Source organism: Calypte anna, chromosome 2 (assembly GCF_003957555.1).
Source record: "Calypte anna isolate BGI_N300 chromosome 2, bCalAnn1_v1.p, whole genome shotgun sequence".
NCBI classification, from domain to species: Eukaryota; Metazoa; Chordata; class Aves; order Apodiformes; family Trochilidae; genus Calypte; species Calypte anna.
This window is the reverse complement of record NC_044245.1, coordinates 23,040,467-23,065,686: the sequence shown is the minus strand read 5'-3', so window position 1 is coordinate 23,065,686 and position 25,220 is coordinate 23,040,467. Positions and strand designations below refer to the sequence as shown.

General features: G+C 37.4%; 1 protein-coding gene across 1 annotated transcript in view; it reads right to left on the bottom strand.

Annotated features, from left to right (window-relative positions):
- CDK14 (cyclin dependent kinase 14) overlaps positions 1-25,220 on the bottom strand; it is a 311,039-nt gene that overhangs the window by 221,454 nt on the left and 64,365 nt on the right. Inside the window, exon 3 of the mRNA XM_008494133.2 lies at positions 8,131-8,376. Within this exon, the coding sequence (XP_008492355.1) occupies positions 8,131-8,376 (246 nt within the window). The remainder of the gene's footprint in view (positions 1-8,130; positions 8,377-25,220) is intronic.

Sequence of the window (25,220 nt, the reverse complement as noted above, 5' to 3'; positions counted from 1 at the left end):
ACAGTCCCAGGACTCAGCTCTGGAGCAACAAGGCTGATCAGCCACCCTCCCCAGACAGCCGAATCACTTGTCCAGAGCCCACTCATACCGGGTTCGAGCAGACCAGAAACAACCAGAAAACAGAAACCCAGCTTGTTGGCCACCACCTCTCCCTTCTGCAGTAAAACCACGTGGCTGATATCCTCCTCTTTCCAGGTTACAGCACCTCGTCAGCTCTATTGCAACTGGGTCACAAGCTGGAATTGCCCATGTTCTCACACTATTCCATCTCCCTTTGAGAAAAAGGACATCCCATGCAGGGCAGGGTTAGAACTAGATGATCTGTAATGTCCTTTCCAACCCAAACCATTCCATGAGTCTATGATACTATTTTTCCTTCCACTTGTAATCTGTAAAGGGCTTACAATTTTTGAAGGTACCTGGTGTAGAAAAACTCTCCGGAGGATTTTACCAAAAGAATTTCAATTAAATTCTGAGGCAAAAGAGACTTTGCAAACTAATTTGCATGATATTTCTTAATGAAACACCAAGACAGGTCTCATTCAATACAGGCAATAGCTTTTGAAAATGAAGGACTAAAGTGACTGTTTTCTCAACATTTTTGCATTTTTTAAAAAATGAAGCCTCATGTAATACATCAAACTTACAATTTCAACTTGCTTATAAAGGTAAGAAGTTCAAGCACTTCTTTCCTTCTTTTTCTTTCTGGATTATAAAGAAGGTGAAGACTGAGATAATGCAAAAATACAATACTTTCTAAAACTTAGTTTTTAAGCGTGAAGGGACTTAAATAAAGGGCTATGAATGGGATTTAAATAATTTGAAGTTCCACGTCACTGCTGAAAATTGTAACCCACTTTATTATTGCACTCCCCCTTTCACACAGCTATTTTTCAGCTTCATGACAATGAAATCTCTTTCTCAGATTTCTCCATATTAGTTTATCTTTTTGAACCATTTTTTGTTTAAAAACATGTCTTGCTACACCAAGATTTTTTTTGTCAAATGCTTATTTTAAAATCATATGTATAAAATTAACTTTTAAATGTAATTTCTCCTTTTTAAGGTATTTTATTCCTTCTAGTTAAATACATAGGAATACATATGCAAAGAGATTTGTGTTTGTTTAGTTACAAGAGTCCCATATTCTGCCAAGGATGGGGTTGACCGAAATACACATAGCAAGTGAGACACATTCAGAGTACATCAGATGTACAGTGCCTGTACCAGCAACTGACATCTCTCAAGCATCAGACTTGCAAGTAGTACCCCATGTATTAGAAAGCTGGTGCAATCCTCCAGTTTAAGCTAAGCAAGATTTCTCAACAGAAAAAAGTACTAATTTTAGCTGAATTTCAGCTAATTTCAGTAAATCTTTGCTCAAAGCTACTTTGAAGACCTAATATTACAATACTTCTACCACTATTCATTTTTTGCTTAGTCCTCCTTTTTAACCTTCTAGAACAGCAACATAGAATCATAAAATTATTTAGGTAAGAAAAGTCCTTTAAGATCATCAGATCCAACCATTAACCCAGCACTGGCAAGTCCACCACTAAGCCGTGTCCCTGAGTACCACATTTACGCATTTTTTTTTCCCCAGGGATGGTGACTCAACCACTTTGATGGGCAGCCTATTCCAGTGTTTGACAAAAGTTTCAGTGAATAAATTTTTCCTAATATCCACTCTAAACCTCCCTTGACACAACTTGAGGCCATTTTCTCTCATCCTATCACTTGTTATTCGGGAGACGAACCCAATGTCCCCCAAAACCCCCACTACAACCTCCTTTCAGGTAGTTATGGAGTGATAAGGCCTCCCCTTAGCCTCCTTTTCTCCAGACTAAACAACTCCAGTTCCCTCAGACACTCCACATAAGATTTGTACTGCAGACTTTTCACCAGCTTCATTGGCCTTCCCTGGATACCCTCCGGCACGTCAATTTCCTTCTTGCAGTGAGAGGGGCCCAAAACAACGCAGTATCCCAGGAGTGGCCTCACCAGAGCTGAGTAGAAGGGGACAATCACCTCTTTAGTCCTGCTGCCTACACTGATATCAGCTGGGATGCTGTTTGCCTTCTTGGCAACGCAGGCACACTGCTGGCTCATATTCAACCAAAATATGTCATGACGTATGTGATAAAAAGACAATCTTGGCCATGGGTGAAAACTGGCTATTTACTGAATGCATACATTTCTTGTTTAGTTAACAAAGCCTTCAAATCTTTTCTATGAAAATTTTGTCATTATTTGTTGTATATAAGCCAAAGGAAGATCCCTCCCTATGAGTCCTTGTGCTACTTGGACATGTGAATACTTCTCTTTCTCAGAAATTTTCAAATTCTATGTAGTGAAGAAAGCTTTAATGGAAAATTACACTGAAAATCACCTGACTATTCTAGAAGCTGTGTGGGTTATGTTCTCATGCATTTTTCATAACTGCAAAACAGCTTGTGAATGTCACACTTAACCAGCACACTCCTGAGCTTAAGTTTTAAATAGATCTTCTTTTCTTTGTTTTTTCTTTTTTTTCTTTTTTTTTTTTCAAGATGCAGAGTATTGGACTTCAATATAAACCTTTCATCACTATGATGATAGGGGAAATATTATGCTCACAGTACCACTATAAATTACTCAAAATGGAAACTAAAGGTCGTTTTTGTTACACACCTCCAAACAGATAGATTCACTGCTAGAAAAACTTGAAAGTAAAAGGTAGGCCAAGAGGCCTGAGTTTAAATCACAAGAAATGAAGACTTACTTTCTTTTTAACTAATCTATCTTTTGTCTTCTTTGACACAATGGTAAAGCTTCTTTTAAAAAACTATATGCAAGTTACACAGTAATTTGTCCCCATTCTTAAGTTTTTATTCTAGACATACTAACAGGTCGATTTGATCACACTTTTTTCTTTCTTTTTTAACCTTGCATATAGAACTGTTTTCTAGGGCAATCTTCAAAGGATACAGAGACAACCCAGAAACCGAACAGAGCATTAATCTCAGGTGTGCTATTGTTTCCATTCTGTTGCTGGCATCTTTCTAACCCTTTAGCACACAACTATGTGTGTCACACAACTAAGAGCAACCTGAGCAGGTGAGACCAGAGAGCAATTTGTGAAAGAGCTGGATGTAGTTTTTAAAGCCGTTGACTTGTTCTCCAGGTTATGAAAGCACAGGAGCTGAACCAACTGCAACATTTTATCTGCCTTATCATCTAGAGAGAATTCTCCAGGTTAATGATTATTAAAGCTTCCCTTGTGCCACAAATGAAAAATATGCTCTCTACATTGAACTCTGAAATTATGTTACCTTAATAAAATGTATCGATCAGGAAGGATGCACTTAACCTAGTAATTAATAGGTTCTTAAACAGGAGAAGGTTGCACACACCCAAAGAGGAAGACAGGCAAGAACAGCACAGCAAGTGCTTAGGCAGATGGAAATTATGCCTAATGTTTAGATAAAAATCTGGTTTTAGAGTCTGCTTTAAAGTTAGATTTCTAAGGTGAGTGATCTACAATGTGTTGATAGTATTGGTTCATGCTTTTTGCTTGCACTTTTTTAAGGAAAGCTGCACATTACAGAACTGAAAATAGAGGTTAAAGAAACAGAAGAGAGGCTCTCCCACAAGGAAGGCAGAGTCAATGCAGTAAAGCATTGTTTATTTTTTCTTTTTTATTCTGAATGAACTTTTTACATTTATGTGAGCTGGTAAGAAATTAGTGTTCTGCTGCATGTAGTTCACAAAAAATAACTGAAAAGTAGTAGCTAAGCATGAATTCATTGACAGGTATGTTAAGCCTATCAAAGAGAACTAACTCATGTTACAACATATGTCACTACTAAAGTTACTACATTTCCTAATGTTACTAACACCACTACAGAACCCAATCTTGAACAGATGGCTACCTTATAAAACTGGCAATATTCTTTTCGAATACTTTTTGCAAGTACTATTTTAGCATATAAAATGTGAGTAATGAATGCAATAAAACTTCACCTTCCTTGGGAGAGAAGTCCACCATCACCCCCAAGTCCTTCTTCTCAGGGCTGCCCTCAATCTTTTCTCCTCCCAGCCTGTATTTGTGCTTGGGATTGCCTTGACCCAGGTGCAGAACTCTGCACTTGGCCTTGTTGAACTTCATGCAGTTTGCACGAGCCCACTTCTTGAGCCTGTCAAGGCCCCTCTGGATGGCATCCCTTCCCTCAAGGTGTTGACTTCACCACACAGTTGGGTGTCATCAGCAACCTTGCTGAGAGTGCACTTAATTCCACTGTCCATGTCGCCAACAAAGATGTTAAACAGCAGTGGTCCAAGTACTGTCCCTTCAGGAACATCACTCATCATACATCTCCATTTGGACACTGAGCTATTGATCACAATTCTTCGGGTGCAACCATCTAGCTAGTTGTGTCGTACATTCATCAAATTGTATCATTCCAGTTTAGAGACCAAAATGTCACAAGGGACAGTGCTGAAAAGCCAACCATCAACCATTAGAGTCAACCATCTTCCAAAGACAGTGTTATTTTGGGAATGGTGGCATGTGTGGGGGTTTGAATTGTGCTTTTTTTATTTTTCACCATTTATTTTGTAGTTTAACCACTTCTTCAGTTAGGGAAAAAAAAATAAGGCAAGTTTCTTCCTTTGGTAGGCAAAAGACTCAGATTTTTAGAAAGACATACAAAAAATAAGTACACATGACTATAGCTACAGGTATGCTATATATATATATATATATATATGTATCTATTATATTGGGTTGGACAAAGCAGGGGTTTGTTAAGCCAAGTTCCCTTCTAACTGTGACTGTCAGGTGATGCACAGGTAGGCAAACACCTACTTTGTGACCTCCAAGGTGAATATAATCCATTACTTTAATGTGATAAAAGGATAAGTTTGTTCTGCTGGAAATTTCATTCCATAACATTCAATTCAATCAGCTTAGATTCTTGGAAACCACTTTCATAGGTGTTTTCTCATGTTTAAAAGAAGGGAGGTAAGAAAATGCAATGCAACATGACTGTTTCACATAATGTGTATGTAAATGTCAGGAGGAAAGACTGCATAAAAATTAAGTTTGGCTTGTAAGAATAAAAATGTAGCATACTAAATTCTGTCTGTATGCTACTGCACTAATTAGCAACACAGGATTCTACCAGTATGCAACAAGGTTGACATTAACTGCAGAAAATTATTTCACATTTAAGAGAAAATTGCTTATTTTCCAACTGATATTCTGCAGGCAGAGACACAAGAGTTCCAGCTTCCACAAAGCTGAGTGTGTGTCATATTTCTCATCACAAAGCGCAGAGCATTTCAGAGGTGTAGAAAACACAAAAAAGGTAACACACCATCTGCAGACTATTATCTGGTGATCTCCACCAAACACTGAAGCTGATACCTATGAGATTGCTGATAAGGCTCCTAAAACTAATCAAAACAGAACCTAACGCCTCAGGACATTGTAATTAACGTCTCTCAGGTCACATCTTGAAAATTTTTAGTTTTGAGACAACTAAAGGAATTTCACCTGACTAGAAGCAGTGATGTGGAGACCATAAGCCTCAGCCGCATACCTTTTGTAAGACATCACTTTCCAACCTGATAGCTTCAGAGGACTTTAATGATGAAAGGCAAGAGACTAAACAGAAGCTTATTTCTAATTCAGTTTCTCTAGAAACCAAGCACAGAAAGTGCAAAATGAAGGCAGAATATGTCTATCATATTATCTTTAAAAATATATATATAAAGCAGAGCTAAAACTGAAATACAGCTGAAAAAATACAGCTAGTACAACCCAGAGGGCACAGAATGCTCAAAGACTGAGCCCATTCAGAATTGAAATGCCCATTCAGGCTGTAATAATGCACACAGCAGAAGAATTTGCAGAGAATCAATAGCTCAGTAAGGGGGGATATGTAGCAGTCCTCACACATGGAAGAAAAAGAAGTAGTGGTCAGAAGAGGAAGCAGCAAGTGCATCTGCTACACAACATATCAGGACTAGAAACAAATCAGACACAAAATCCTTAATCACTTCAAGTGTAATTCACAACCAGAGAACAACAAATTCCTGCAACTATCCACGCACACTCAATTAAATGTACATCAGAACACCTCCTGCCTGAGGCAATGTATTCAGATGTTGGGGAAAGGGAACAGCTTAATTCTACCTCTGCCCTGGACATCTGAACTTAGGTCTGCCAGGCAGGGCCAGGTGTGACCTCCCAACAGCAGAGGGGTAACACCACCCTCTTGCTCTGAAGTTCTGCTCTTTCTTCATTGACATGAACACTGGCATTATTCTACAAGTTGTACCCTGCCAGGTCCTTTTTAGAGCACTCTTTGTGAGAAAGAATAAAAAGATTACTAACAATCCCCCCAGCCAGAGGGAAAGTGTGAATTCACTGAACAGAGATAAAAAATTAAGGAGAGTTACAGGAAGTTAAGAAATGAGAATTGTATTTCAGGAAATTCCTATGCACATACTTTACAACATGGGATGTCCCCAGGAAGTCTGTGTAGGTCAACATAGGAGAACATTAGCAGAAGTTTATGTTTAGCTAGGGCTCTAGCCAGGAGCACACTAGTGGAGGAAGCATTAACGTCATTTACATGGGAAAATCCTGGGATTATAGCAGACTGCATATACAGTAGAATACCAGGCCTCTGGAAAAGAACCAGATTCTAATGACGCAGTTTCAAAAAAAGTCTGCATCAAAATTTGGGAGGCAAAGGAAATAAAAACTTTCATTTAATAGAAGAGGTACATAGAGCATTCACATAAAGCATTAACAGCTCCTAGGAGGCACGAGAGATGAACAGCAGATATGGGGAGCAAGTTAAAACCACAAAAAAACTAAGAAAAGACTTTTAAAAAAATTTAATTTCAATTGAAAGTTGTAGTGCCAAACAATAATTGGGCATCATGTCCACATAAAAACAGTGCAAACTGCTCCTTCCATCCTTAAAGACTCTAAAAGTTTTATGGTAGAAACTGCTTTCTACGGACTCATCTGGAACACTCCAGAGACATCTTTGGCAGCAGATATGCAATGCCAAGAGATTATGAAAAAGCAAATTTGTTTTTGCTACAGATGGTTACATTTTAAAATGTAACCTTTCTAAAAAGGACAGCCCCCTGGAGGCATGACATCTTATCCCTCAAATTCACATGCATTTAACAAAGCCCATCTACAGAAAACGAATCTGTCATTTCTCCTTAGAAGTCTGACAGGATTCAGTCAAACTTCTGAAGGGAGGACAGAAGATTCCAAAAGATAAAGCAAAACAAAAAAGAAAGAGAAGAAAAAAGAAATGGCAATCAACCTTTTAAATCATTTCACACCAACTAAGATTTGAAGTGTTGCATCCATTTTACTTAGATCTCTAGTCTTCAACGCAAAGGTCACATTATTATGGATTTTTCTTGGCAAAGTGTAATAGAAATAGTTTTTCAATAACTTTGAAGGCCTTTGGGGGGAAATCCGTTCTGGGCATTATTCATGAAAGATATGACATTTTATTTATCTAGTTTTTTCAAAATATTTGAGAATAAAACAATGATGATGTGTTGCCAAACTCTTCTCAGTTGTTTCTTCTCTCTCTCATACACAGAGATTCTGACATGGAAATAATTGTTATTTTTACTATTTGATTTTAAAAAGATAATTTGAAAATGTAAACAAAATCTGTCAAAACTGATCTGTTTCTCTAAAATCTAAATCTAAAAATCAAAAAAGCAATTCATATGGTTTTCTAAACTTCATGGGAAAGAATTCCTCTTCACAAATAAGCAACCTTTGCAAATTTGCAACATAAACATTATAGCAGCTGTAAAGCCATACCAAGACCTGGAAGGAAAATGCCTAGAAATCCCATAGGACACCCTTGCTCCCTAGGCTAGTGTCTGAGAGGAATTTCAAAATACATTCTTTTTCAAGTTGTGTTTTCTTATTCTATATTATACTTTACAATGCAAATATACATGGCAAGTATCCTTAATAGCAGCCATGAGCTTTTTTGTTTCCAAACAACCAATTCCTTCTGAAGCAAGAAAACTTTTAGATGGTGTTAATAATTCCAGCATTTGGTACATATGTGGGCATCAGGACTGTGAACTTACAGAGCTGGGGCTGGAGTGCCGCCTGACTTTAGGAGATTCCTTCCCTGCAGATGAAGTTTTGAAGTTAATGCAAGCATTGTTCTCTGAATGAACCCTCTTCACTTGATTAGTTGGCTTCTCAAATGGATCAAAACTACTCTGAGTCCTCTGAACCCGGACTTTTTTATCCTCAGGAATTGTATCCAGAGGTTTGATCACTGAATCCATTCCCTGGCAGTTCCGTGTAGACATCTTTGTGACGCATATCTGAAAGGAAAAAACAGCATTTATTGACCCTGGCAGGCTTAAAGTCTGTGTCAATCCATACATTAGACAGCATTAAAAAATGCACTGGATTTCATAAGCGTTTATTTTCTATTTCTACTTTAAAACTGCAAACACATGCATTCTACATAGGGACACACACCACAGTTATAAAAATAAAAAAGCCTATCTTTGCACAGTGTACTAGAAGGTCTCAATAATAAAATACAAAGCAGAAACTTAGATAAAATTCATACATTTCTGTTTTCTTGTACAATGTGTTCTTAGCAACAACACCACTTCACATCTTTCTCCAACCTAGCCACCAATATCCACAAGCAGTATTGATTTCCATTTGCTTAAAATTGGATGAGATTAAACTTAAATAAATGATGTTTGTGTGTGCACTTCAGTGCTGGCCTGTCAAAGATCCAATAACAGTATATTATTGTATTTTTAAATAATGCTTATACAGTTTTATTATTATTATCACCATATGTCTCAGAAAATCAAATCAGTAAATCAATTCCCAGGCACTGAGACGTGAGACTGCAGCTTAATGGCACACTAAAGTGCAGAAGTTCAATTCTTTCTTACTGTGAAGTATGACTCTGCCAAGCCCCAAAGACTGCAGCTCACTGCTTGAGCTACCAAATTAAGCTATTGCTGCTCCAAAAGGACTAAACGAGCAGAACAGTGAGTTTAGATACTCAAGTCATGTAAGTTTAAGTTTAGTTTAATACATTCCATTGTATAAGACTTTTTTTTTTAAAACACACAGTTGGTAGGGGATTTTATTTGAGGCCTCAGCTTCTGTTGTGACCCATAAGAGATGACTTCAGCTTGAGAAGAATTAATTTTAGTTCTCAGGCTATGAGAAAAAGCTACAAAGTGTGATGCAAGCAGATCCAAGAGGCTTCTTAAATCATTAGGCAAATCAAAAGAATCTACTACATACTTTTTCCAAGATATATGCAATTATTTAAGGATGGATAGTGTTAATTTGCTGTGAATGGTACTGTTCACAAACATATGAAAACTTGCTGTCATAAACCAGTTAGAATGGAAAAAAAAAAAAAAAGAAATATTTACCATTATTATTTAATCAGGACACTCCCCCCAACCCAAAGTATCTCCAATACAAACTTCTCCAATAAATTATTCTTTGCCATTTCCCCCAAGGAATTCTGTGCCTTGAAATCAAACTTATTTCAGTTTTTAATAGAAATAATGTGTGGCTATACCTTGTGTTTTGAGGTTTGGTGGGTTTGATGATCTACTGTAACAGTAGATCAAAGATTTCTTTTGTACATTAAAGATTTAAAGTACACTTCCTGCACAGAGTCATCTGGACAAAAAATCATACACCAGGTCATTTCTAATGAAGGACATCACTAGCATTACAAACCAGTCTTTATGAGGGTTCAAATTTCTTCTCATTAACATGGCTTCTCCAAGACTAAAGCTTAACCAAGTTTTAACTGAGAAAACAAAGAGCCCCCCTTCATTCAAAACGCTAATTCCCTCTCGGGCCAAAATTAAGGCAATTATGTAATTTTGGACTATTACTTCAGAGAGAAAAGATATATTACTTCAGAGAGAAAAGATAAAGAATGGCTGCACAAAGAATTTCTAATTACCCTTCCTGTAAAATTAATTGGCTTCTTTTCCCTAAAACAACTTTTATGCAGACATGCATCCAGATCCTTCCCACTGTCCTCTCCAGAATCACACAGAATCACAGAATCACAGAATCCTAGGGGTTGGAAGGGACCTCGAAAGATCATCTAGTCCAACCCCCCCTGCCAGAGCAGGGCCACCTAGAGTACATCACATAGGAACGTGTCCAGACGGGTTTTGAATGTCTCCAGTGAAGGAGACTCCACAACCTCCCTGGGCAGCCTGTTCCAGGGCTCTGTCACCCTTACAGTAAAAAAATTTTTCCGGATATTCAATTTGAACCTCCTGTGCTCCAATTTACACCCATTACCCCTTGTCCTATCACTGGTCACCACTGAGAAGAGCCTAACTCCTTCTCCTTGACACTCACCCCTTACATATTTGAAAACATTGATGAGGTCACCCCTCAGTCTCCTTTTCTCCAAACTAAAGAGACCCAGCTCCCTCAGCCTTTCCTCATAAGGGAGATGTTCCACTCCCTTAATCATCTTAGTAGCTCTGCGCTGGACTCTTTCAAGCACTTCCCTGTCCTTCTTGAACTGAGGGGCCCAGAACTGGACACAATACTCCAGGTGCGGCCTCACCAATGCAGAATAGAGGGGGAGGAGAACCTCTCTTGACCTACTAACCACACCCTTTCTAATGCACCCCAGGATGCCATTGGCCTTCTTGGCCACAAGGGCACATTGCTGGCTCATGGTCATCTTCTTGTCAACCAGGACCCCCAGGTCTCTTTCACCTACACTGCTCCCCAGCAGGTCAGCCCCCAACCTATACTGGAACATCTTGTTGTTCTTCCCCAAAACCATATTATTTTGGTTATTTGGTTATATTTGGTTATTATTATGGTTCTTCCAGAACCATATTATTTTGATACTTGCTACCAACAAACATTTTAACACATTGTAAATTGAAATTACTATTAAAATAGCACTACTTTATTTTGTTTAATAGGCATGGATACATTTCTCAGCCTATGAAATCCTATGATCTAGAAAACAGGGACAGGAGATAGGGAGGAAAGGTTCAAAAGCTGGAGCTGTTTTTCCTTTCAAATTACCAAAGGCCATCTTCAGCTGGTTAAAATGTTTGGAATCCACAGCTATAAAAATACCACAGATAATACTGCCATGAATGCTATTCCTAGTTTCCTATTCCACTGGAAAATCTCCACATCCAGCTCTAACATGGGCTAGAAAAGCCACACATTAAAAAAAAAATAAATAGCATAAGACAGTTACTATTGATCATGTCTACTGGTAGCAGTAATAGTTTGGAATTAGATATTGAAGGCAGACACTTTCATCTCCAGGTCACTTGACCCAGTCTGGAGTAGGATAAAAATCCCCACAATCATCTTCAAATAGCCAGCTTCAAAAACTGCAAATCATTAAAACCAAGATGTGCACCAGGCAGCCCCTGCTCAGAAGTCAAACACCTCAGAGGACACACTTAGGCTTAACACCAGTGTCACCAGTGATAAAGACTGAAGACCACAGAGAAGTGGAGAAGCAGGAGCTGCTCTTCCTACCCCCTCTGCCTGCTCTGCAGCTGCAGGGCTTCTTCTCTGAGTGCTGGCAGGGGTGGCATTCATCACCTCTCCCTCACCTGTATCAGTAGTTCCCTAGAGGAAATTAAATATTCTCCCCAGGTGACTGCTGACTACAGTGCACTTTCAAGCCAAGAGAGCTGAGTTTATGCTGTTGTTGGAGGGTACACATTTCCAGTCCATCTAACTTGCCTATATAACTCTGAAGAGAAACAATACTTAAGTGATTGTCTTATATTCTGTCATTGACAGGCCAAGTCCAACTTTGTGGTGAAACTCTACTTTGTGACATCTGAAAGGAGCAGGTGTAAAATCATGGGATCATTTTGTTCAGAAAAAATGGTTAAGATCATCAAGTCCAACCATTAACCTAGCACACTGCCAAGTCTACCACTAAACCATGTCACTGGCTAGAACTTCAAAATCACACAGCCTGCAGTAAAAGCACTGGTAATTTCAGGCTTCCCTTCATCAACAAGAGCTAAACTACCACAACAGCCTTGCTTTTTGTCCCAGAGCAGCAGGTGTACTGACCTGCTACTCTCTGTGCTTCAGCTAAGGGTATAACTGTAGTGACTTACCATGCAAAAAAACAACAGTGTAATGAGCAAGACTGATGCATAAAATGTTTTGGAGATTTTCTTGTGCATACAAATGATCTTAGATTTCACCACCATGACCAGATCACTTTTAGGAACAGTACAAGTTTGAATTTTTCTATTACACTAATTCAGCCTTTTAAGTATAAATTTTCTCTTGTACTGCATAACAGAAGCAACACATACATTTCAGCCTCTCAAACTACAGGTACAAATACTTAATCATCAGAAGCTTTTAGACCTGTAAACCACTGTCTTTTACTTGGTCATTTCTTGTTGCTAGTCAGAAGAAGCCAAACCCATCCTCTTATTACCAGTGTTCTTGCATAAGAGAGTCAGGAAAATTTTCTAGTTAAAGCCTAGTATTTTTCACTAAGAAAAAAGTCTATTTTCAGACCCTTTTAAATGCTCCTATGTGATCCTCTGGACTTGCCAGAATTTTCCTTGGAGTACATTTTTCAATCTGTAAGACAGGACCTTTCTTTTTACCCCATTTCACCCATTTCATTACATAAGCCACAGGTTTCTTAGAGTGACTAGGTTTCTTAGTGTAACTAAGTGTAACTTCTTAGTGTAACTAACCCTACACACAGAACAATCCTCGTGCAACTCAATGAAGGTGACAATCCAGAAAGCAGTGGAAACTATGTCTTGCCAGTGCACCTCAGAACTGGATGATTTTGTTGAATATCTGCTTTAGCTGTAGTTACCAGAACAAAAAACAGTTAAACAAGTGTAAGGGCTCATGACATATAGGAAGTCAATCTATATGATTAATCACCTCTTCTTACCCTTGGTCACCAAATCTATGTAATGCTGTACTTAAAGCAGTGGAGCACAGACACTCATTTAGATGTCACCACAGTCTAAAATTGATGAAGATGTGATCAACAGTACCTTAAATATTACAAGTACTTACTTCAAGTATATGTAGAGACAATACAGTTGATATCTTGGTCTGTCATAAACAAGATGGCAATTATGTTTTATAAAAAGCCATCAGGAGAACAAGGTGACAAGAACTTCTAAGTATGAACGTGATATCCATTTAAATAAACTTCTGCCCAGCAAACAGCATGAGCCATTAAGCAGTCTTAATTATTGATTTTTTAACAAAAGTCATCATACAAGTAACAGTTAAGGCATGTCAACACTTTTAAGTAATTTTTCCCTCTTCAGGAGTTGCTGCCATGTCGATACTTTTCCCACAACAAACTACATTCAAAGTATAACTTTCAGAATACAGTTATAAACTATTATAGTATAAACTATTTCAGAGACTATTTGGCTTTTAAAATTGGTGCAATGAAATCACAGTTACCAATTTCAGATGTCTTTACACCAGCAGTTCTCATAACTATGGCAAGAGAAATGGGGTCTTAATTTGTGATTTCTCTCTTCTTTGTAGGAAACAGGATTTAAAAATAGGCCAATCAATATATTTATCAACTATAGATTATTACAAGTGGAACAGGCAATATGCCAAAAAACTGTCATGTAAGGATTGTTTCAGCAGAAATTACCATCTTCCCAAAACTTACATCATATACTAAGGGCAGAAGGAATTCACCAATTCATCATCTGACTTTGGGCACATTAGGTGGCCCAGACATGAAAAATGAGAGGCTATTGCTGCTTTCTGCCACCTAAGTTTCCATTTGGAAGGAATCCCAACAGCAGCACCTCAGAGGAGCATGCTGAAAAACACACACTGGCAAATGATGGCCAAAAGAGGGCCAGGGGCAAGGGACCAAAACCAAACAATGGCAGTGGTATGTAGGGTATTCACACCAGAGAACTTCACTTGTAGAACATTCACCCCCCAAGTCTCTTCTTTGGTTCCAGCAAAGTCAAAGTTTGGTTCCAGCATCAAAGAAAAAACTAAACTGGATCCCAGCATCTAATCTCTCTTTGAGAGGAGCCTTGCTTTTCTTCACAGAAAGCAGAGTGGTCTCTACAGAAACTAATTTTTTGTGTTTAAAGTTAGTGTCTGGAAAAGCACTTCCAAAGCAGCACCCAGAAACAGTGTCTCTATGATAAAGGAGTCAATCTGAATATAGCAATAACTGATCCTCCCTGCTGAGGTAATAGTAGCAGCAGCTGAAAGTCTCTGATGCCAATTTTGGATAAAAGATGCCTGTGAGCCCAGGTGTGGTCCAACAGAAGCACCTTTCCATGAACATCCTAACCATTACATTTCTCACATATCATTAAGGTTAAATACACAGTCTTATTTCACACTGCAGCCAAATAGCACACCAATACACCAAATAGTCACCAGAGCAACCACTGATATCTCATACATTCTTCACCCTGATGACTGAAACAAAATCACTTTTAAAGTATGTCCACAATTATTTACTCGGTCTCAATTTAAAAAGTAAGAAAAAAAAATATTAAGAACTATAAAGTCATTTTGCCACTTAAAAATTAACACACCGACAGTCATTTTGCAGCTACCTGAAGAGCCCTTCTCTACTTCTGAAAGAAATAGCTAAGGGAAGATTTATCTAGAAAATCAGAATGCTCGTGTCAATCCTGATATCATTTGAGCAATCACAGATTCCAGCAGTGTAAAGCAAAATAAAAAACAGCTTCAGAAAAGTTAGTGAAGTTTGATATTAAAAGGTATTTTATGTGTCTCTTTGTGTTTTCATTTATTCTAAGTGAGAAGAGCCATTACCAAACACAAAGAACATTAAAGAAAGGTCACTTAAAAATTGATAATCTTAGAACCACAAAAAAAACATAGCATAATTTATGCTTTCTTTGCAACTTTCTTAGATGCTGATCAGAATTGGAAGACAATGCATGACAGACAACAAAACAGCTTGGACAGGTTTTTTCCTCTCTCACCCTACTCAGTCTTACAATCAGTTTGAGAAGATCCTGGGGCTGCTCTAGGATAAACAGGCTTAGTCATTATTACATCAGTAAGGATCACGGGGCTACAGTTTCCCACAGCTCCCACCCTAAAATCATATCTCAAGACATAATGTCTGGAAATAGCTGTATCCTTATCATACAGACTACTGCTGAAGTTAGGAGACTGAAATCACAAGAAATATATTTTTGCTCCAAGCAATAATAAACCCTATTAATTAAATAAAAATCAGTATAGACATACATGGAGTAATTTCTAAATAAAGATATCTCTTTAAATCACCTTATATAATTTCAAGTAAAACTCCTTAATCTGCAAGTCAGATTAACATTAAACAATTTGTTTTTAAAGGGGTTCTCAGATTTAGTTCTTGTGATACAGATTCGATTCACGATTTTTTCCATTTCATCACTGTCAGGAAAAATAAGAAATCTCCAACAAACAGGATTCTTAGAATTTAGGATTGCTGTTTTTTTTACTTACTTTTTAAAGTGATACATCATTTAAAGAGTGAAAGTGATCAGTTAAAACATGTAAGTAATTTATAGTCCTTCTGGTTCATGAATTTTAAAACCAATTATTAATGTCCCCTGAATTAATCTCCTGTTAGAGTACTTAGTAAAAGATAGGCTGTCCCATTTCCGTGGAATTTATTCATATGAATAAAGATATCTTCACTAACAAAGCCCAATCAACTTAGGCATGACAGAACAGACATCCTACCACACAGAACTAAAAAGCTAGAGAATGTTTGTATAGTGTACAGACATACTATTCTGAAGCTCATCACATTTTTTAGGGAGATACATTACATCCATTTTTTAATCCATGCGCTTACATCCTACAAATGTTTCCTTCCATCATCCAGTACCTATGGATTTATCTAAAATATTTAAAAATCTACTATTGTCTATCAGCCATTGCCACTGTGTACACCCTGAGAAAAAGCAGTCGGTTCAGTAAATATTGGAGTAAACAGTCAGAATTCTTACTGAAAAATTAGAAAGAACATTTGAAGTCCCCTTTTTGTAACCGTTCTAAGAAAATATGAAAGAATCCAATACAGGGAAAACCAAGATCTAGCATCCATTAAGCAAAAATAAAGAAATTACTGAGTGACTTGAGGCAAAGAAGTCACTTGACCTCTCTACAATTCCACTCTTCCATTCATAATGGTCCTGCCCCTTTCACGAGCAGAAACTGTGAGAAATAATTAATTTTGTAAAGCACTTGGGATTTTTTATGTGAAACATTCTGAAGATATAAATTATAATTTGTAGAGCCAAAACCCCTCTGAAAGGTAGCTCAGCATATTATTACAGAGAATAAGACTTTAGCACGTGCATTTAGCTGATGGATGTATAATAAAAATAAATAGTGACCACCAATCTAAGAACTGAATTGATGAGATCACAAGGCTAGCACTAATTTTAGTTGAAAAAATCCTATCTGATTATCAGTTTTCATTATCTCTACAAGCATGTTATTTTCTATCGTGCCTTGGTACCATAGCAATTGAGAACTACACAAGTCATCTGCAGATTTTGGCAGCACTGGAATTTGACATTTGCTACTTATAGAACAAAATTTGGGAACGTTCTGGAGTATTAGAATCAGCTTTGTTCAAAATAAAAATGCAACTATCTGGAGAATCATCCTCTTTGGAGAACAAAATAGTAGGGTGACTCTTTCTTATTATAACCACAGGTCTTTTCCACTTCTTCTGAAGCCGATAGTACTCTCTGTCTCTGAGATGAGAGGATCAGCCAAAGACTTCTGCACCCACAAGGAAAAACATGAACAGGCTAAGAGCTGAGATGCTGAGAAAGGTACAGTATGGGAAAAGATGAAGGAAGAACAAATAATGAGATAAGGCAGTAAATATAATTGTGAAAGGGGAAGTAGTGCATGTAATGCTGCATGACATCACCAGTGAATTCATACTGGAACTACCAGTGAAATTGTGCCCAAACTTGAAAAAGATCCATCAACATTCACCCTGCTGTCTAATCACTGCTACCAGCTCCCTGGTTTGAACATTTGATGGTGGGCACAGATAAAAAAAGAGCAGCAAGAACTAAAGTGAGATAGAAAAATAAAGGAGGAAAAATCAAAGGACATGGAACAAAGACACAAAGAAGGAGATGTTAAGATTACTATGAAATACTCATTTCTTTTCCTGCCCTGATGGCCTGTCATTTCTCTCTAGTGATGAGTGGGGGTTACAAGCCCAACAGTGTCCCAGAACTGTAATTCATGTTCTTGGGTGTTATCATATTAGCTTTATTTGGATGCAGAGATTGCTTGCAATGCTGGCTAGAAAGTAGCAACTGCAACTTAAAACAGAGCTCAGAGACTGAAAATGGTATCCAGGGATATGGTGTGCTCCTTGCTGTACCTAGCACAAACTTACTCATCCATCTCCCACAGCCCATCTGAAAGGCACTCTCCAAAAATGGCTGGCTTATTTCTGAAGTCAAAGCTGAAGTTAAACCAACTGTCTTTGTCATATGGAAGAAGGCAAATATAAAAAGGTCACTGAAGTGCCAGATGGAAGAATTTTTAAACTGGGAGCTCTGACATTAATTCTCTGTGTTCGTCTGAAACACTGAACTCAACGAGCAGTTTAAATGCCTGTGTTGATTTGCCAAGTGAATAACAAGTCACTGTCACGGAAAGGCCAACTGATCAGACCTGGAGTAGGTATTCCAAGGTGATACAAATCTGAAAACAAGTTCAAACATGCGATTAAAAAAAAAAAAGTTTATACTGGAAGCTGTAATGGGCAGTGCTTACACAACTTTTTCTTCTCACCACTGCTGTCATCAACAGCCCCAATATAGGATATATTTTTTCTGCTTTAACTAATACCTAAATATTAACTTAATTACTGAACTAAGCACAAGTCAGGAATTCCTGCATATGACTGTATGTCCCTTGGGCAAGGTGGAACTAAGTATTTCTAAAATTAGTATTTTTTCTGTTCATGGCATAGCCTAACTTCAGAAAAGTGCGTTTTCAGTCCACTGCAAAGGAAAGAAGACTGAATTTGAAGACAACTGGGATTAGATTTTAGGTCTATAGAAACTTATATATGTCCTCAAAGCAAAACTCTGTTCTGTGATTACAGTCATCAGAAGGAGTCACCTAAGGACAGGGTCTCAGATAAAGGTCATGCACAACTCCTGACAGCCAGTAACATACATGAAAAGAGACAGAGACGCAACAGAGCTGATCTAAAGGGGCATTTTGCTCTATTTCTGTACTCTTAAAGCCTGGCAAATAAACTCTTCTTTATCCTTACACACCGTTCAGCTTTGTCTCAAAGTTAGTGGCATGCAAGCTGGCATTCAAGTTTTTCCTGCAATTACAATTGGGCTGCTGCTTCCATTAACCTGGTTCAGGACTTAAAACATCCAAAAATTGTTCTTGTAGTAAACCAAGCAGGAGGACAGAGGAGCTGTCAACAGAGATGCCAGCATGGAGAGTGGCAGCTTCCAACACCATCCACAAGCCAGCAACTCCCTGGCAACCTGCAGAGTGGTGGAGAAAGTGTCTGAACATAGACAATCTCATGAAATTGTGGCAGGTGGTTTCTATACTCTTTTACTTAGTTACTCATTTGTATCTGTTGTCTATCCTCCTCTGTAACCATATGAACAGCATTTAAAAATAAAGATTAAAAAAATATTTTCAGTCTCTCTCACAGATCAGCCTCCTGCTCTAACAGATGGCTACATGTGCCAGTGCACGTTTATGCAGTTTTCTTCCTATAAGTGCATTATTAGTAGTTTTGTCTGAACTCAGTATTATCTTTCTGAGTTTATAGGTTTATAATTTTATTCTATCCTCCAACACTTCCCCCAATCATGAAGTTATCAAAGATGTATCCATAAATGCAGAAAGTCTTACCCCTGCTGTGGTTAAGTGTGAGAAATCTTGAGAGACTTGACAACACAATGCCTATTCATGCTAAATCTGAGGCTGTCAGTAAAGTTTTTGAGAAAATCAATGGTAAACAACTCTATGCCTTCAAATAAGCTTTGTATATTCTTTTAGCTCCTTTCCTGGTCCCTATCAAGTCTCTTGTTTCTTTCACAGGTATCAAGTACTTCCGATGCAAAATAAAACCAAGAATTGTTCTCTTTCAAGCAGGGATGCAACAAAAATACTGGACAACAACAACAGCAACAAAAAGATCTGGTCATGCAACTAATAGTATAAGCCCAACTACACAACTAAGAAGTCAATGAAATTCTTTTAACTTGTGAGTTTTAAGTCAGATGAAAACATTGAGATGTGATGAGATAAAAAAGTCATTTATAGTTACAACGAACTAGAGAGTACGTTTCAGACTGAGAAGTCAGACAAAACAAGTTTAAGAACTCAAAACCAACCTTCATGCATATGCTGAACAGCATTTTTCTTAGAACAAGAAAATAGGAAGAGGACAGGACATACTGGGACAAGATACATGCATTTGCTGATGGAAAGGCTTAAGTTCCATTTTCTGTGGCATTCTGTACTGTCCTTTCCAAATCAATGGAAGCCTCCCATTATCTTCTGCAGATTCTTAAAAAGTGCTTCTCAGGAAATAATTAAGGACTAGAATGGTAAATTAGTTTGGCTTTCTTTCCTTCAGTTTAGCTCTTTTTCCTTCAGTCAGACAAATTCCTTCATTAAAATAAAAGAAAAAAATTTCCTTACTTTATTCCCTTCCCTCTTTTCCACATTTTTCTTCTTTCCTTTCCTTCCTTCTCTTTCAAAGTTCCTTTATACTATCTTTAGTGAAAGCTGGAGGAAAAATTAGATAATGAGAGTTCTTTATTTTATTCTTCTAATGCATTTCAAAGTTTCATTCTAGTATCAAGAAAGAAACCTCTTCTGCTCTTAGGTGTTTCATCCCTGAGGTCAACAACCCTGCAGGCTGAGAAATGTAGATTCCAAGGCTGATCAATGCCACGAGTGAAGACAAGCTCTGTGAGCACCTCTAGATCTGCTCCCTTACATGTTATCTTCCAAATGACTGAATTTGACAAGCTATCCTCTATCAAATCAGCACAGAATAAATGTATAGACAAAAAAAGAGCTTCAACTTTGTTATTCTCTTGTGTGACTACTCTCCAGAGCTCTGCATAACCTATATTCCAACTCAATCTCAAACAAATCTTAGTAACAGCCATCCATGACCTTTCTGCCATGGTTTTTTTTCATGAAAGTTTAAAAGTTTAGACAAGGATGAGAAATACAGCTTCACAACAATTAAATTAAGAAAGACCTCATCTGCATTTGGATCTCATACAAAACAGACCTCTTTTTTTTTTTTTTTTTTTTCCTTGCTCAGATAAACGAACTGGTTACAAAACTCTGTAAAACTTGAATGAAAAATCTTAAACAAATTTCCTGGCAGCTACTGCAGATTTCTCAGACCTGCAGTAGCACAATAACTTTCAAAGCAAAAAGGTATATGGAAGCATGGTTAACCTTGCTTCTCAGAACATATTGTGCAACAATGCAAAAAAAAAAAAAATTAAAAATGGCAGCATCTCTGCAAACACACCATGTCCCACAACTCAGAATTTTGTCTGAGGGCATAATGAAAATGATACCATCATAACACCTAAAGTTGTTAAAATTAAAATGGAGAGGTTTCAAACTGAGAGTGGGAAGAGATCATTGTAAGGATGGTAATTTTATAACAACTCTCTGAACAGCATAGAAATAATGCTCAACTTTTGGAAAACAAGTTATTTCAACAGAGAAGTGAAAATTGCTGCTTCTTTGATGTGCTCAAACAAAAACGTGCTGCAGTGGACTTATGACTGTGCTCAAATCAATTCTCAAGAAAAAGCTGTTACAGTACAAAACAGCCAAGCTTTCTGCATTTGATGGCAATTTGCACCTCTGAAACTGAGTTTATCTCAAATCATTTTCTATGAACAATGAAAATGGTCAAAAAACACATCTTTCAATGAATTTAGAACATCTGTGAGAAGTCTTCCACCCTTACAGTACATTAGCTTCCTCATTAAAGTTTTTCACAAAACTGAGACTGACTGCAGATACTTTGCATGCCTTTCTGTGCACGGCTGCCTACCAGCAGTATAATCACATATTATAATTATATGATTTTATGTATCTGAACTACTTTGCCAAATACAGGGAATTCCTTGCCAACTTGAAAGTTATGGGTGGTGGTTCCACTGCTTCTCCAGGCAGCAGCACAACCAACCAGCCTCATCATTAAACTGTAGAACTTTCCAAGACAACTTTTTTGCACAACATTAAAATAACATTTCTATAGCCAATATTTATAAACAGAACCCATTTGTTCATTAAAATGCAATATTTACAGGGAAGTCTGGGCAAGTGTATTCTACACTTATTCTCTGCAAGTCTAAATAAATTTTCTTTGCACTTAGAAAAAGATATAATAAACTAGGAGAGGACATATTTGGATGTGCTAAGCCTGTAGGCAGAAAAGCATCAGAAATTAATTAAATGAAGCTGAGCTTTCACAATACATAAAAAGTGTATTTTGGTTTTACATCCTTAATGCTTACTTGGAAAAATTTGGTACCTTCCTCTTCAGGCAAGTGTAGAAACTTTAATACTAAATTATAAAAATCCTATACAACAAAACTAAAATGCATATAAAATTAGTTCTATACAATTTCCAGGACAGAATGATACAGATTGGATCAAAAGTTTGCTGATATGTTTGCTATTAGCTTAGATTACATTATATATTGTCTAGCTGAAGTTTATCACAAAACTTTTCAAATCAGAAGCTGCGACAGATCTCCTGGTCTGCAGGATAACACAGCAAGTTTTAATAGATTCTAATAATTCTAATAATAAATTCTAAACACTTTTCCAAGTCAAAACAAAAAAACTCCTCCTACTTTTAACACCATTTTTGCCTAGCACCCTATCTTGCAGTAAGATAAAACCAGATAAAACTGCCTATTTCTGCATCCTCTGTGGACCTGCCCATCACTGGACAGGAACGTCAGAGAAAGCCATCCACACAGAAATACAATAAACAAAAGAACAAAATCACAATTTACTTCAGTTCACCAGCCCTAGGGAAAAGCCCTAAAGTTATTTTTATAGAGGTAAAATTACATATTTAAAGTGTTGATCCAAAGGTCTTACACAAAATCACCCCCCTGAAGTCAAAATTCAATGTTAAATTGTTATTTCATTGCTTGCTCTTTGCTAAATTGCTAAATCCAAAACTATTTGTAGGCTTACATTAGGGAGTAGAAGAAAATAAATCAGTGAAAAATATGCCACAAATAAAAGAGAGGTGCATAATCCATAATTCTGAAAATATAGCAACAATTTATCATTCTTGACTGGTGAAGTTGCTACTGGGAGAAGTTTTTCTGACATTAACTTGGTGATAGTAGGCCTTAAAAAAGTAAAGTACTTAAGTCTATTCCTTAACTAATGAACTTAACTAATGAACTAATGTACCTTCCCACCATGTTATCCAAAGAGAAACCTAATTAAAGATGTTAGAAGTCAGTGTGGACCTACCTAAGGGAACTCAAGCTCAGCAAACATAATATTTAACCTGTTCTTCCCAGTTTAAGAACACCACTTTTATTTTTCTTTAGTTCAAAACTAGACTTTGGAATACTGGTATCACACAATTTCTCTGTTGTTTCCATTCCTATTTGCTAGAATACTCTCCTTCACTTCAACTAAGCTGCAATTATTGTATCCATAACTGAAACCTTTAGGAAAATTTTAACACTAATATTATCAAACTCAGTTTACAAACCATGTATAAATAAATAAATATACAGCCTGATGGCTGTATATTCTGCCAGGACTTCAAAGGGAAATAACCCCAAGAGAACTCTCCTAGCAGCTCCTGTGGGCTTTAGGAGTCACGTCTACCTCCACGTTTACAGAGAAGTTACTCAGTGTGTCAGCCTGAAGCCTCACCTGACCCAGGCTGAGCATCCACACCCGCTCTCTCCCCAGCAAATTCCTGCAGACCACAGAAGTCAGGCCAGGACAGCACATTGAAACCTGCATGAGGTAAAAAAATCTGGCACCATGCAAGGGTTTCCCTTAAAGGACAAAATAATCTCTTGCCTCTGGAAGCCGGAGCCCAGCGGAGCTGTGTGACTCCCTCTGGCAGTGCCCAGGCCAGATGAGCCTTGGGACCAACCAGGTCCACTTGTGCTGTGGACTGGTACCAGGCCCTTCCAACAGCACTGTCCATTTTCAGGGCTGTGGGGTCTCAGAGAAACACAAGCTACTTTCCTGAGCATGGCACCTGCTCAGGAATCGTCTTAACAGCCCACCTGAGCTTACAGTGTGAGGTGAAAAATGCTACAAAACCTGTGTGGGTTTGGTTTTAGCTTTTTTTTCTTGCTTAATTCTGCTTAGGACTTACAGAGAAAAAGAGCAAAAAAGAGATAGTAAGCTGACCATTTTTGCTATAGAATTTCCAAAGGCTGGCTAACCTTTGCATCTGAAGATGTTTTTTCTGCTCAACTACAGCTTTTTGAAGTTCTTCCTACCTGGAGTCAGGGACACGAAGGAGACTATGGCAAACATTCTCTCCTCAGGTAAGTGCTTATCTCCTGCTGCAACAGACCTCAGCCTCACTACAGAACTGATCCACACAGAGAAGATTGCAATCTTTTCAGAGCACACAGAACTAACCACCTATTAAACTAGGCATTTCTTTACCTTTCCCATCTACATTTTTAACTCTTCATCATGTTTTCCACACTATGTTTTTTTCCGCCAAATATTAATTTGGGATCTCTGTTTAGCTGAATTTTAGCATAGGGAATATTTATCAATCAAAAAATGTCTGAAATGTTATTGATTTTCTTAGCTCAGAAAACTAAAATGGGTGAAGCCCAGAGACAGCAGTAACACAGTGAACAGAGCTGACAGTTTTATATTCAGAAAGAAAAACATTTGGGATAAGAAAGCTGGTGGAAAAAACAACTTTCACATGCATATACAGACAAAAATACATCACTGAGAAATACTCTAATTTAAAATCTGCTTTAAAAAAATCACATCTGCCTAAGAGTTTCTGGACTTTCATTCTTTGTACAGCATGAGAGCAAGCACAAGTGTTTGGGCTACTTCTGTCTATTAAACAATGGCACTGAAGGTTTGCAATTATTAGTAGTTAAGACAGAATAAGCAAAGGAAAATGTCCATTAAGAAGGCTTGCAGCTAAAATTATTATTGTATTAGAACCATTCAAGGTTATTCTTGACAAAAAAATAGCATCTCCACTTTACAAGACAAAACTATGCAAATTAAGTTTGTATACAGTGTGAAAGAGCTGACTTCACATTGCTTACATTGAAGTACATCTAGTGTCACACATTTAGAATTCTTTTTAAACAAGGAACTCCAGAAAAATAATAATGAAGCCTTCAGAAAATAATTGAGATAGGGCTGGATATTCACCCTTTAATCGTATTCACTGTCTAAGAAGATAAACTCCTTAATTGGCAAGTACAGAAAAAACAAACATGAATTGCTGTCAAACTCGTTATTTGATCCCACCTTGATATACAACTGATCTCTTCTCAAAGTATAATTCACATACTGCATAAACTATAAACACAATACTCTAGAAATAAAACTATCTGCTTTTACCCTTAACTAGTAACAGCAAAAAACATATTTCATCTTTCTACCATTACTACCACAGTTGGTTTTCTTTAAATGCCAGACCAGATATTGAAATAATTTTTTTTTTGTTCAATTACACTGACATTCTGTTGAGATTAATCTCCAGTTTGATCTACAACTGAAACACACTGGCTGTCAGTTAAGACACCAAAAATATTTCAAATTATTCTATACATTCTTTCTCTCTTGTACTAATTATAACTGCTGCTTTTTTCCTCCTCTTTTTCCCTGAGCACACTGCTGCTCTAAGCTTTCTAACACTGAAATATTCCACTAAGATAGAAACTGCTGCCAACACACTCCTATATAAGCATTCAAGAATGACTACTTAAAATGACTACCTTGCTTTTTGTTTTATTAAATAAAGGCAGCCTGCAAGAGAAATTGAATAATAAGTGGTTAACAAGGCAAAAAGATATGACGTCCACGATATAGTATGTATTTATAA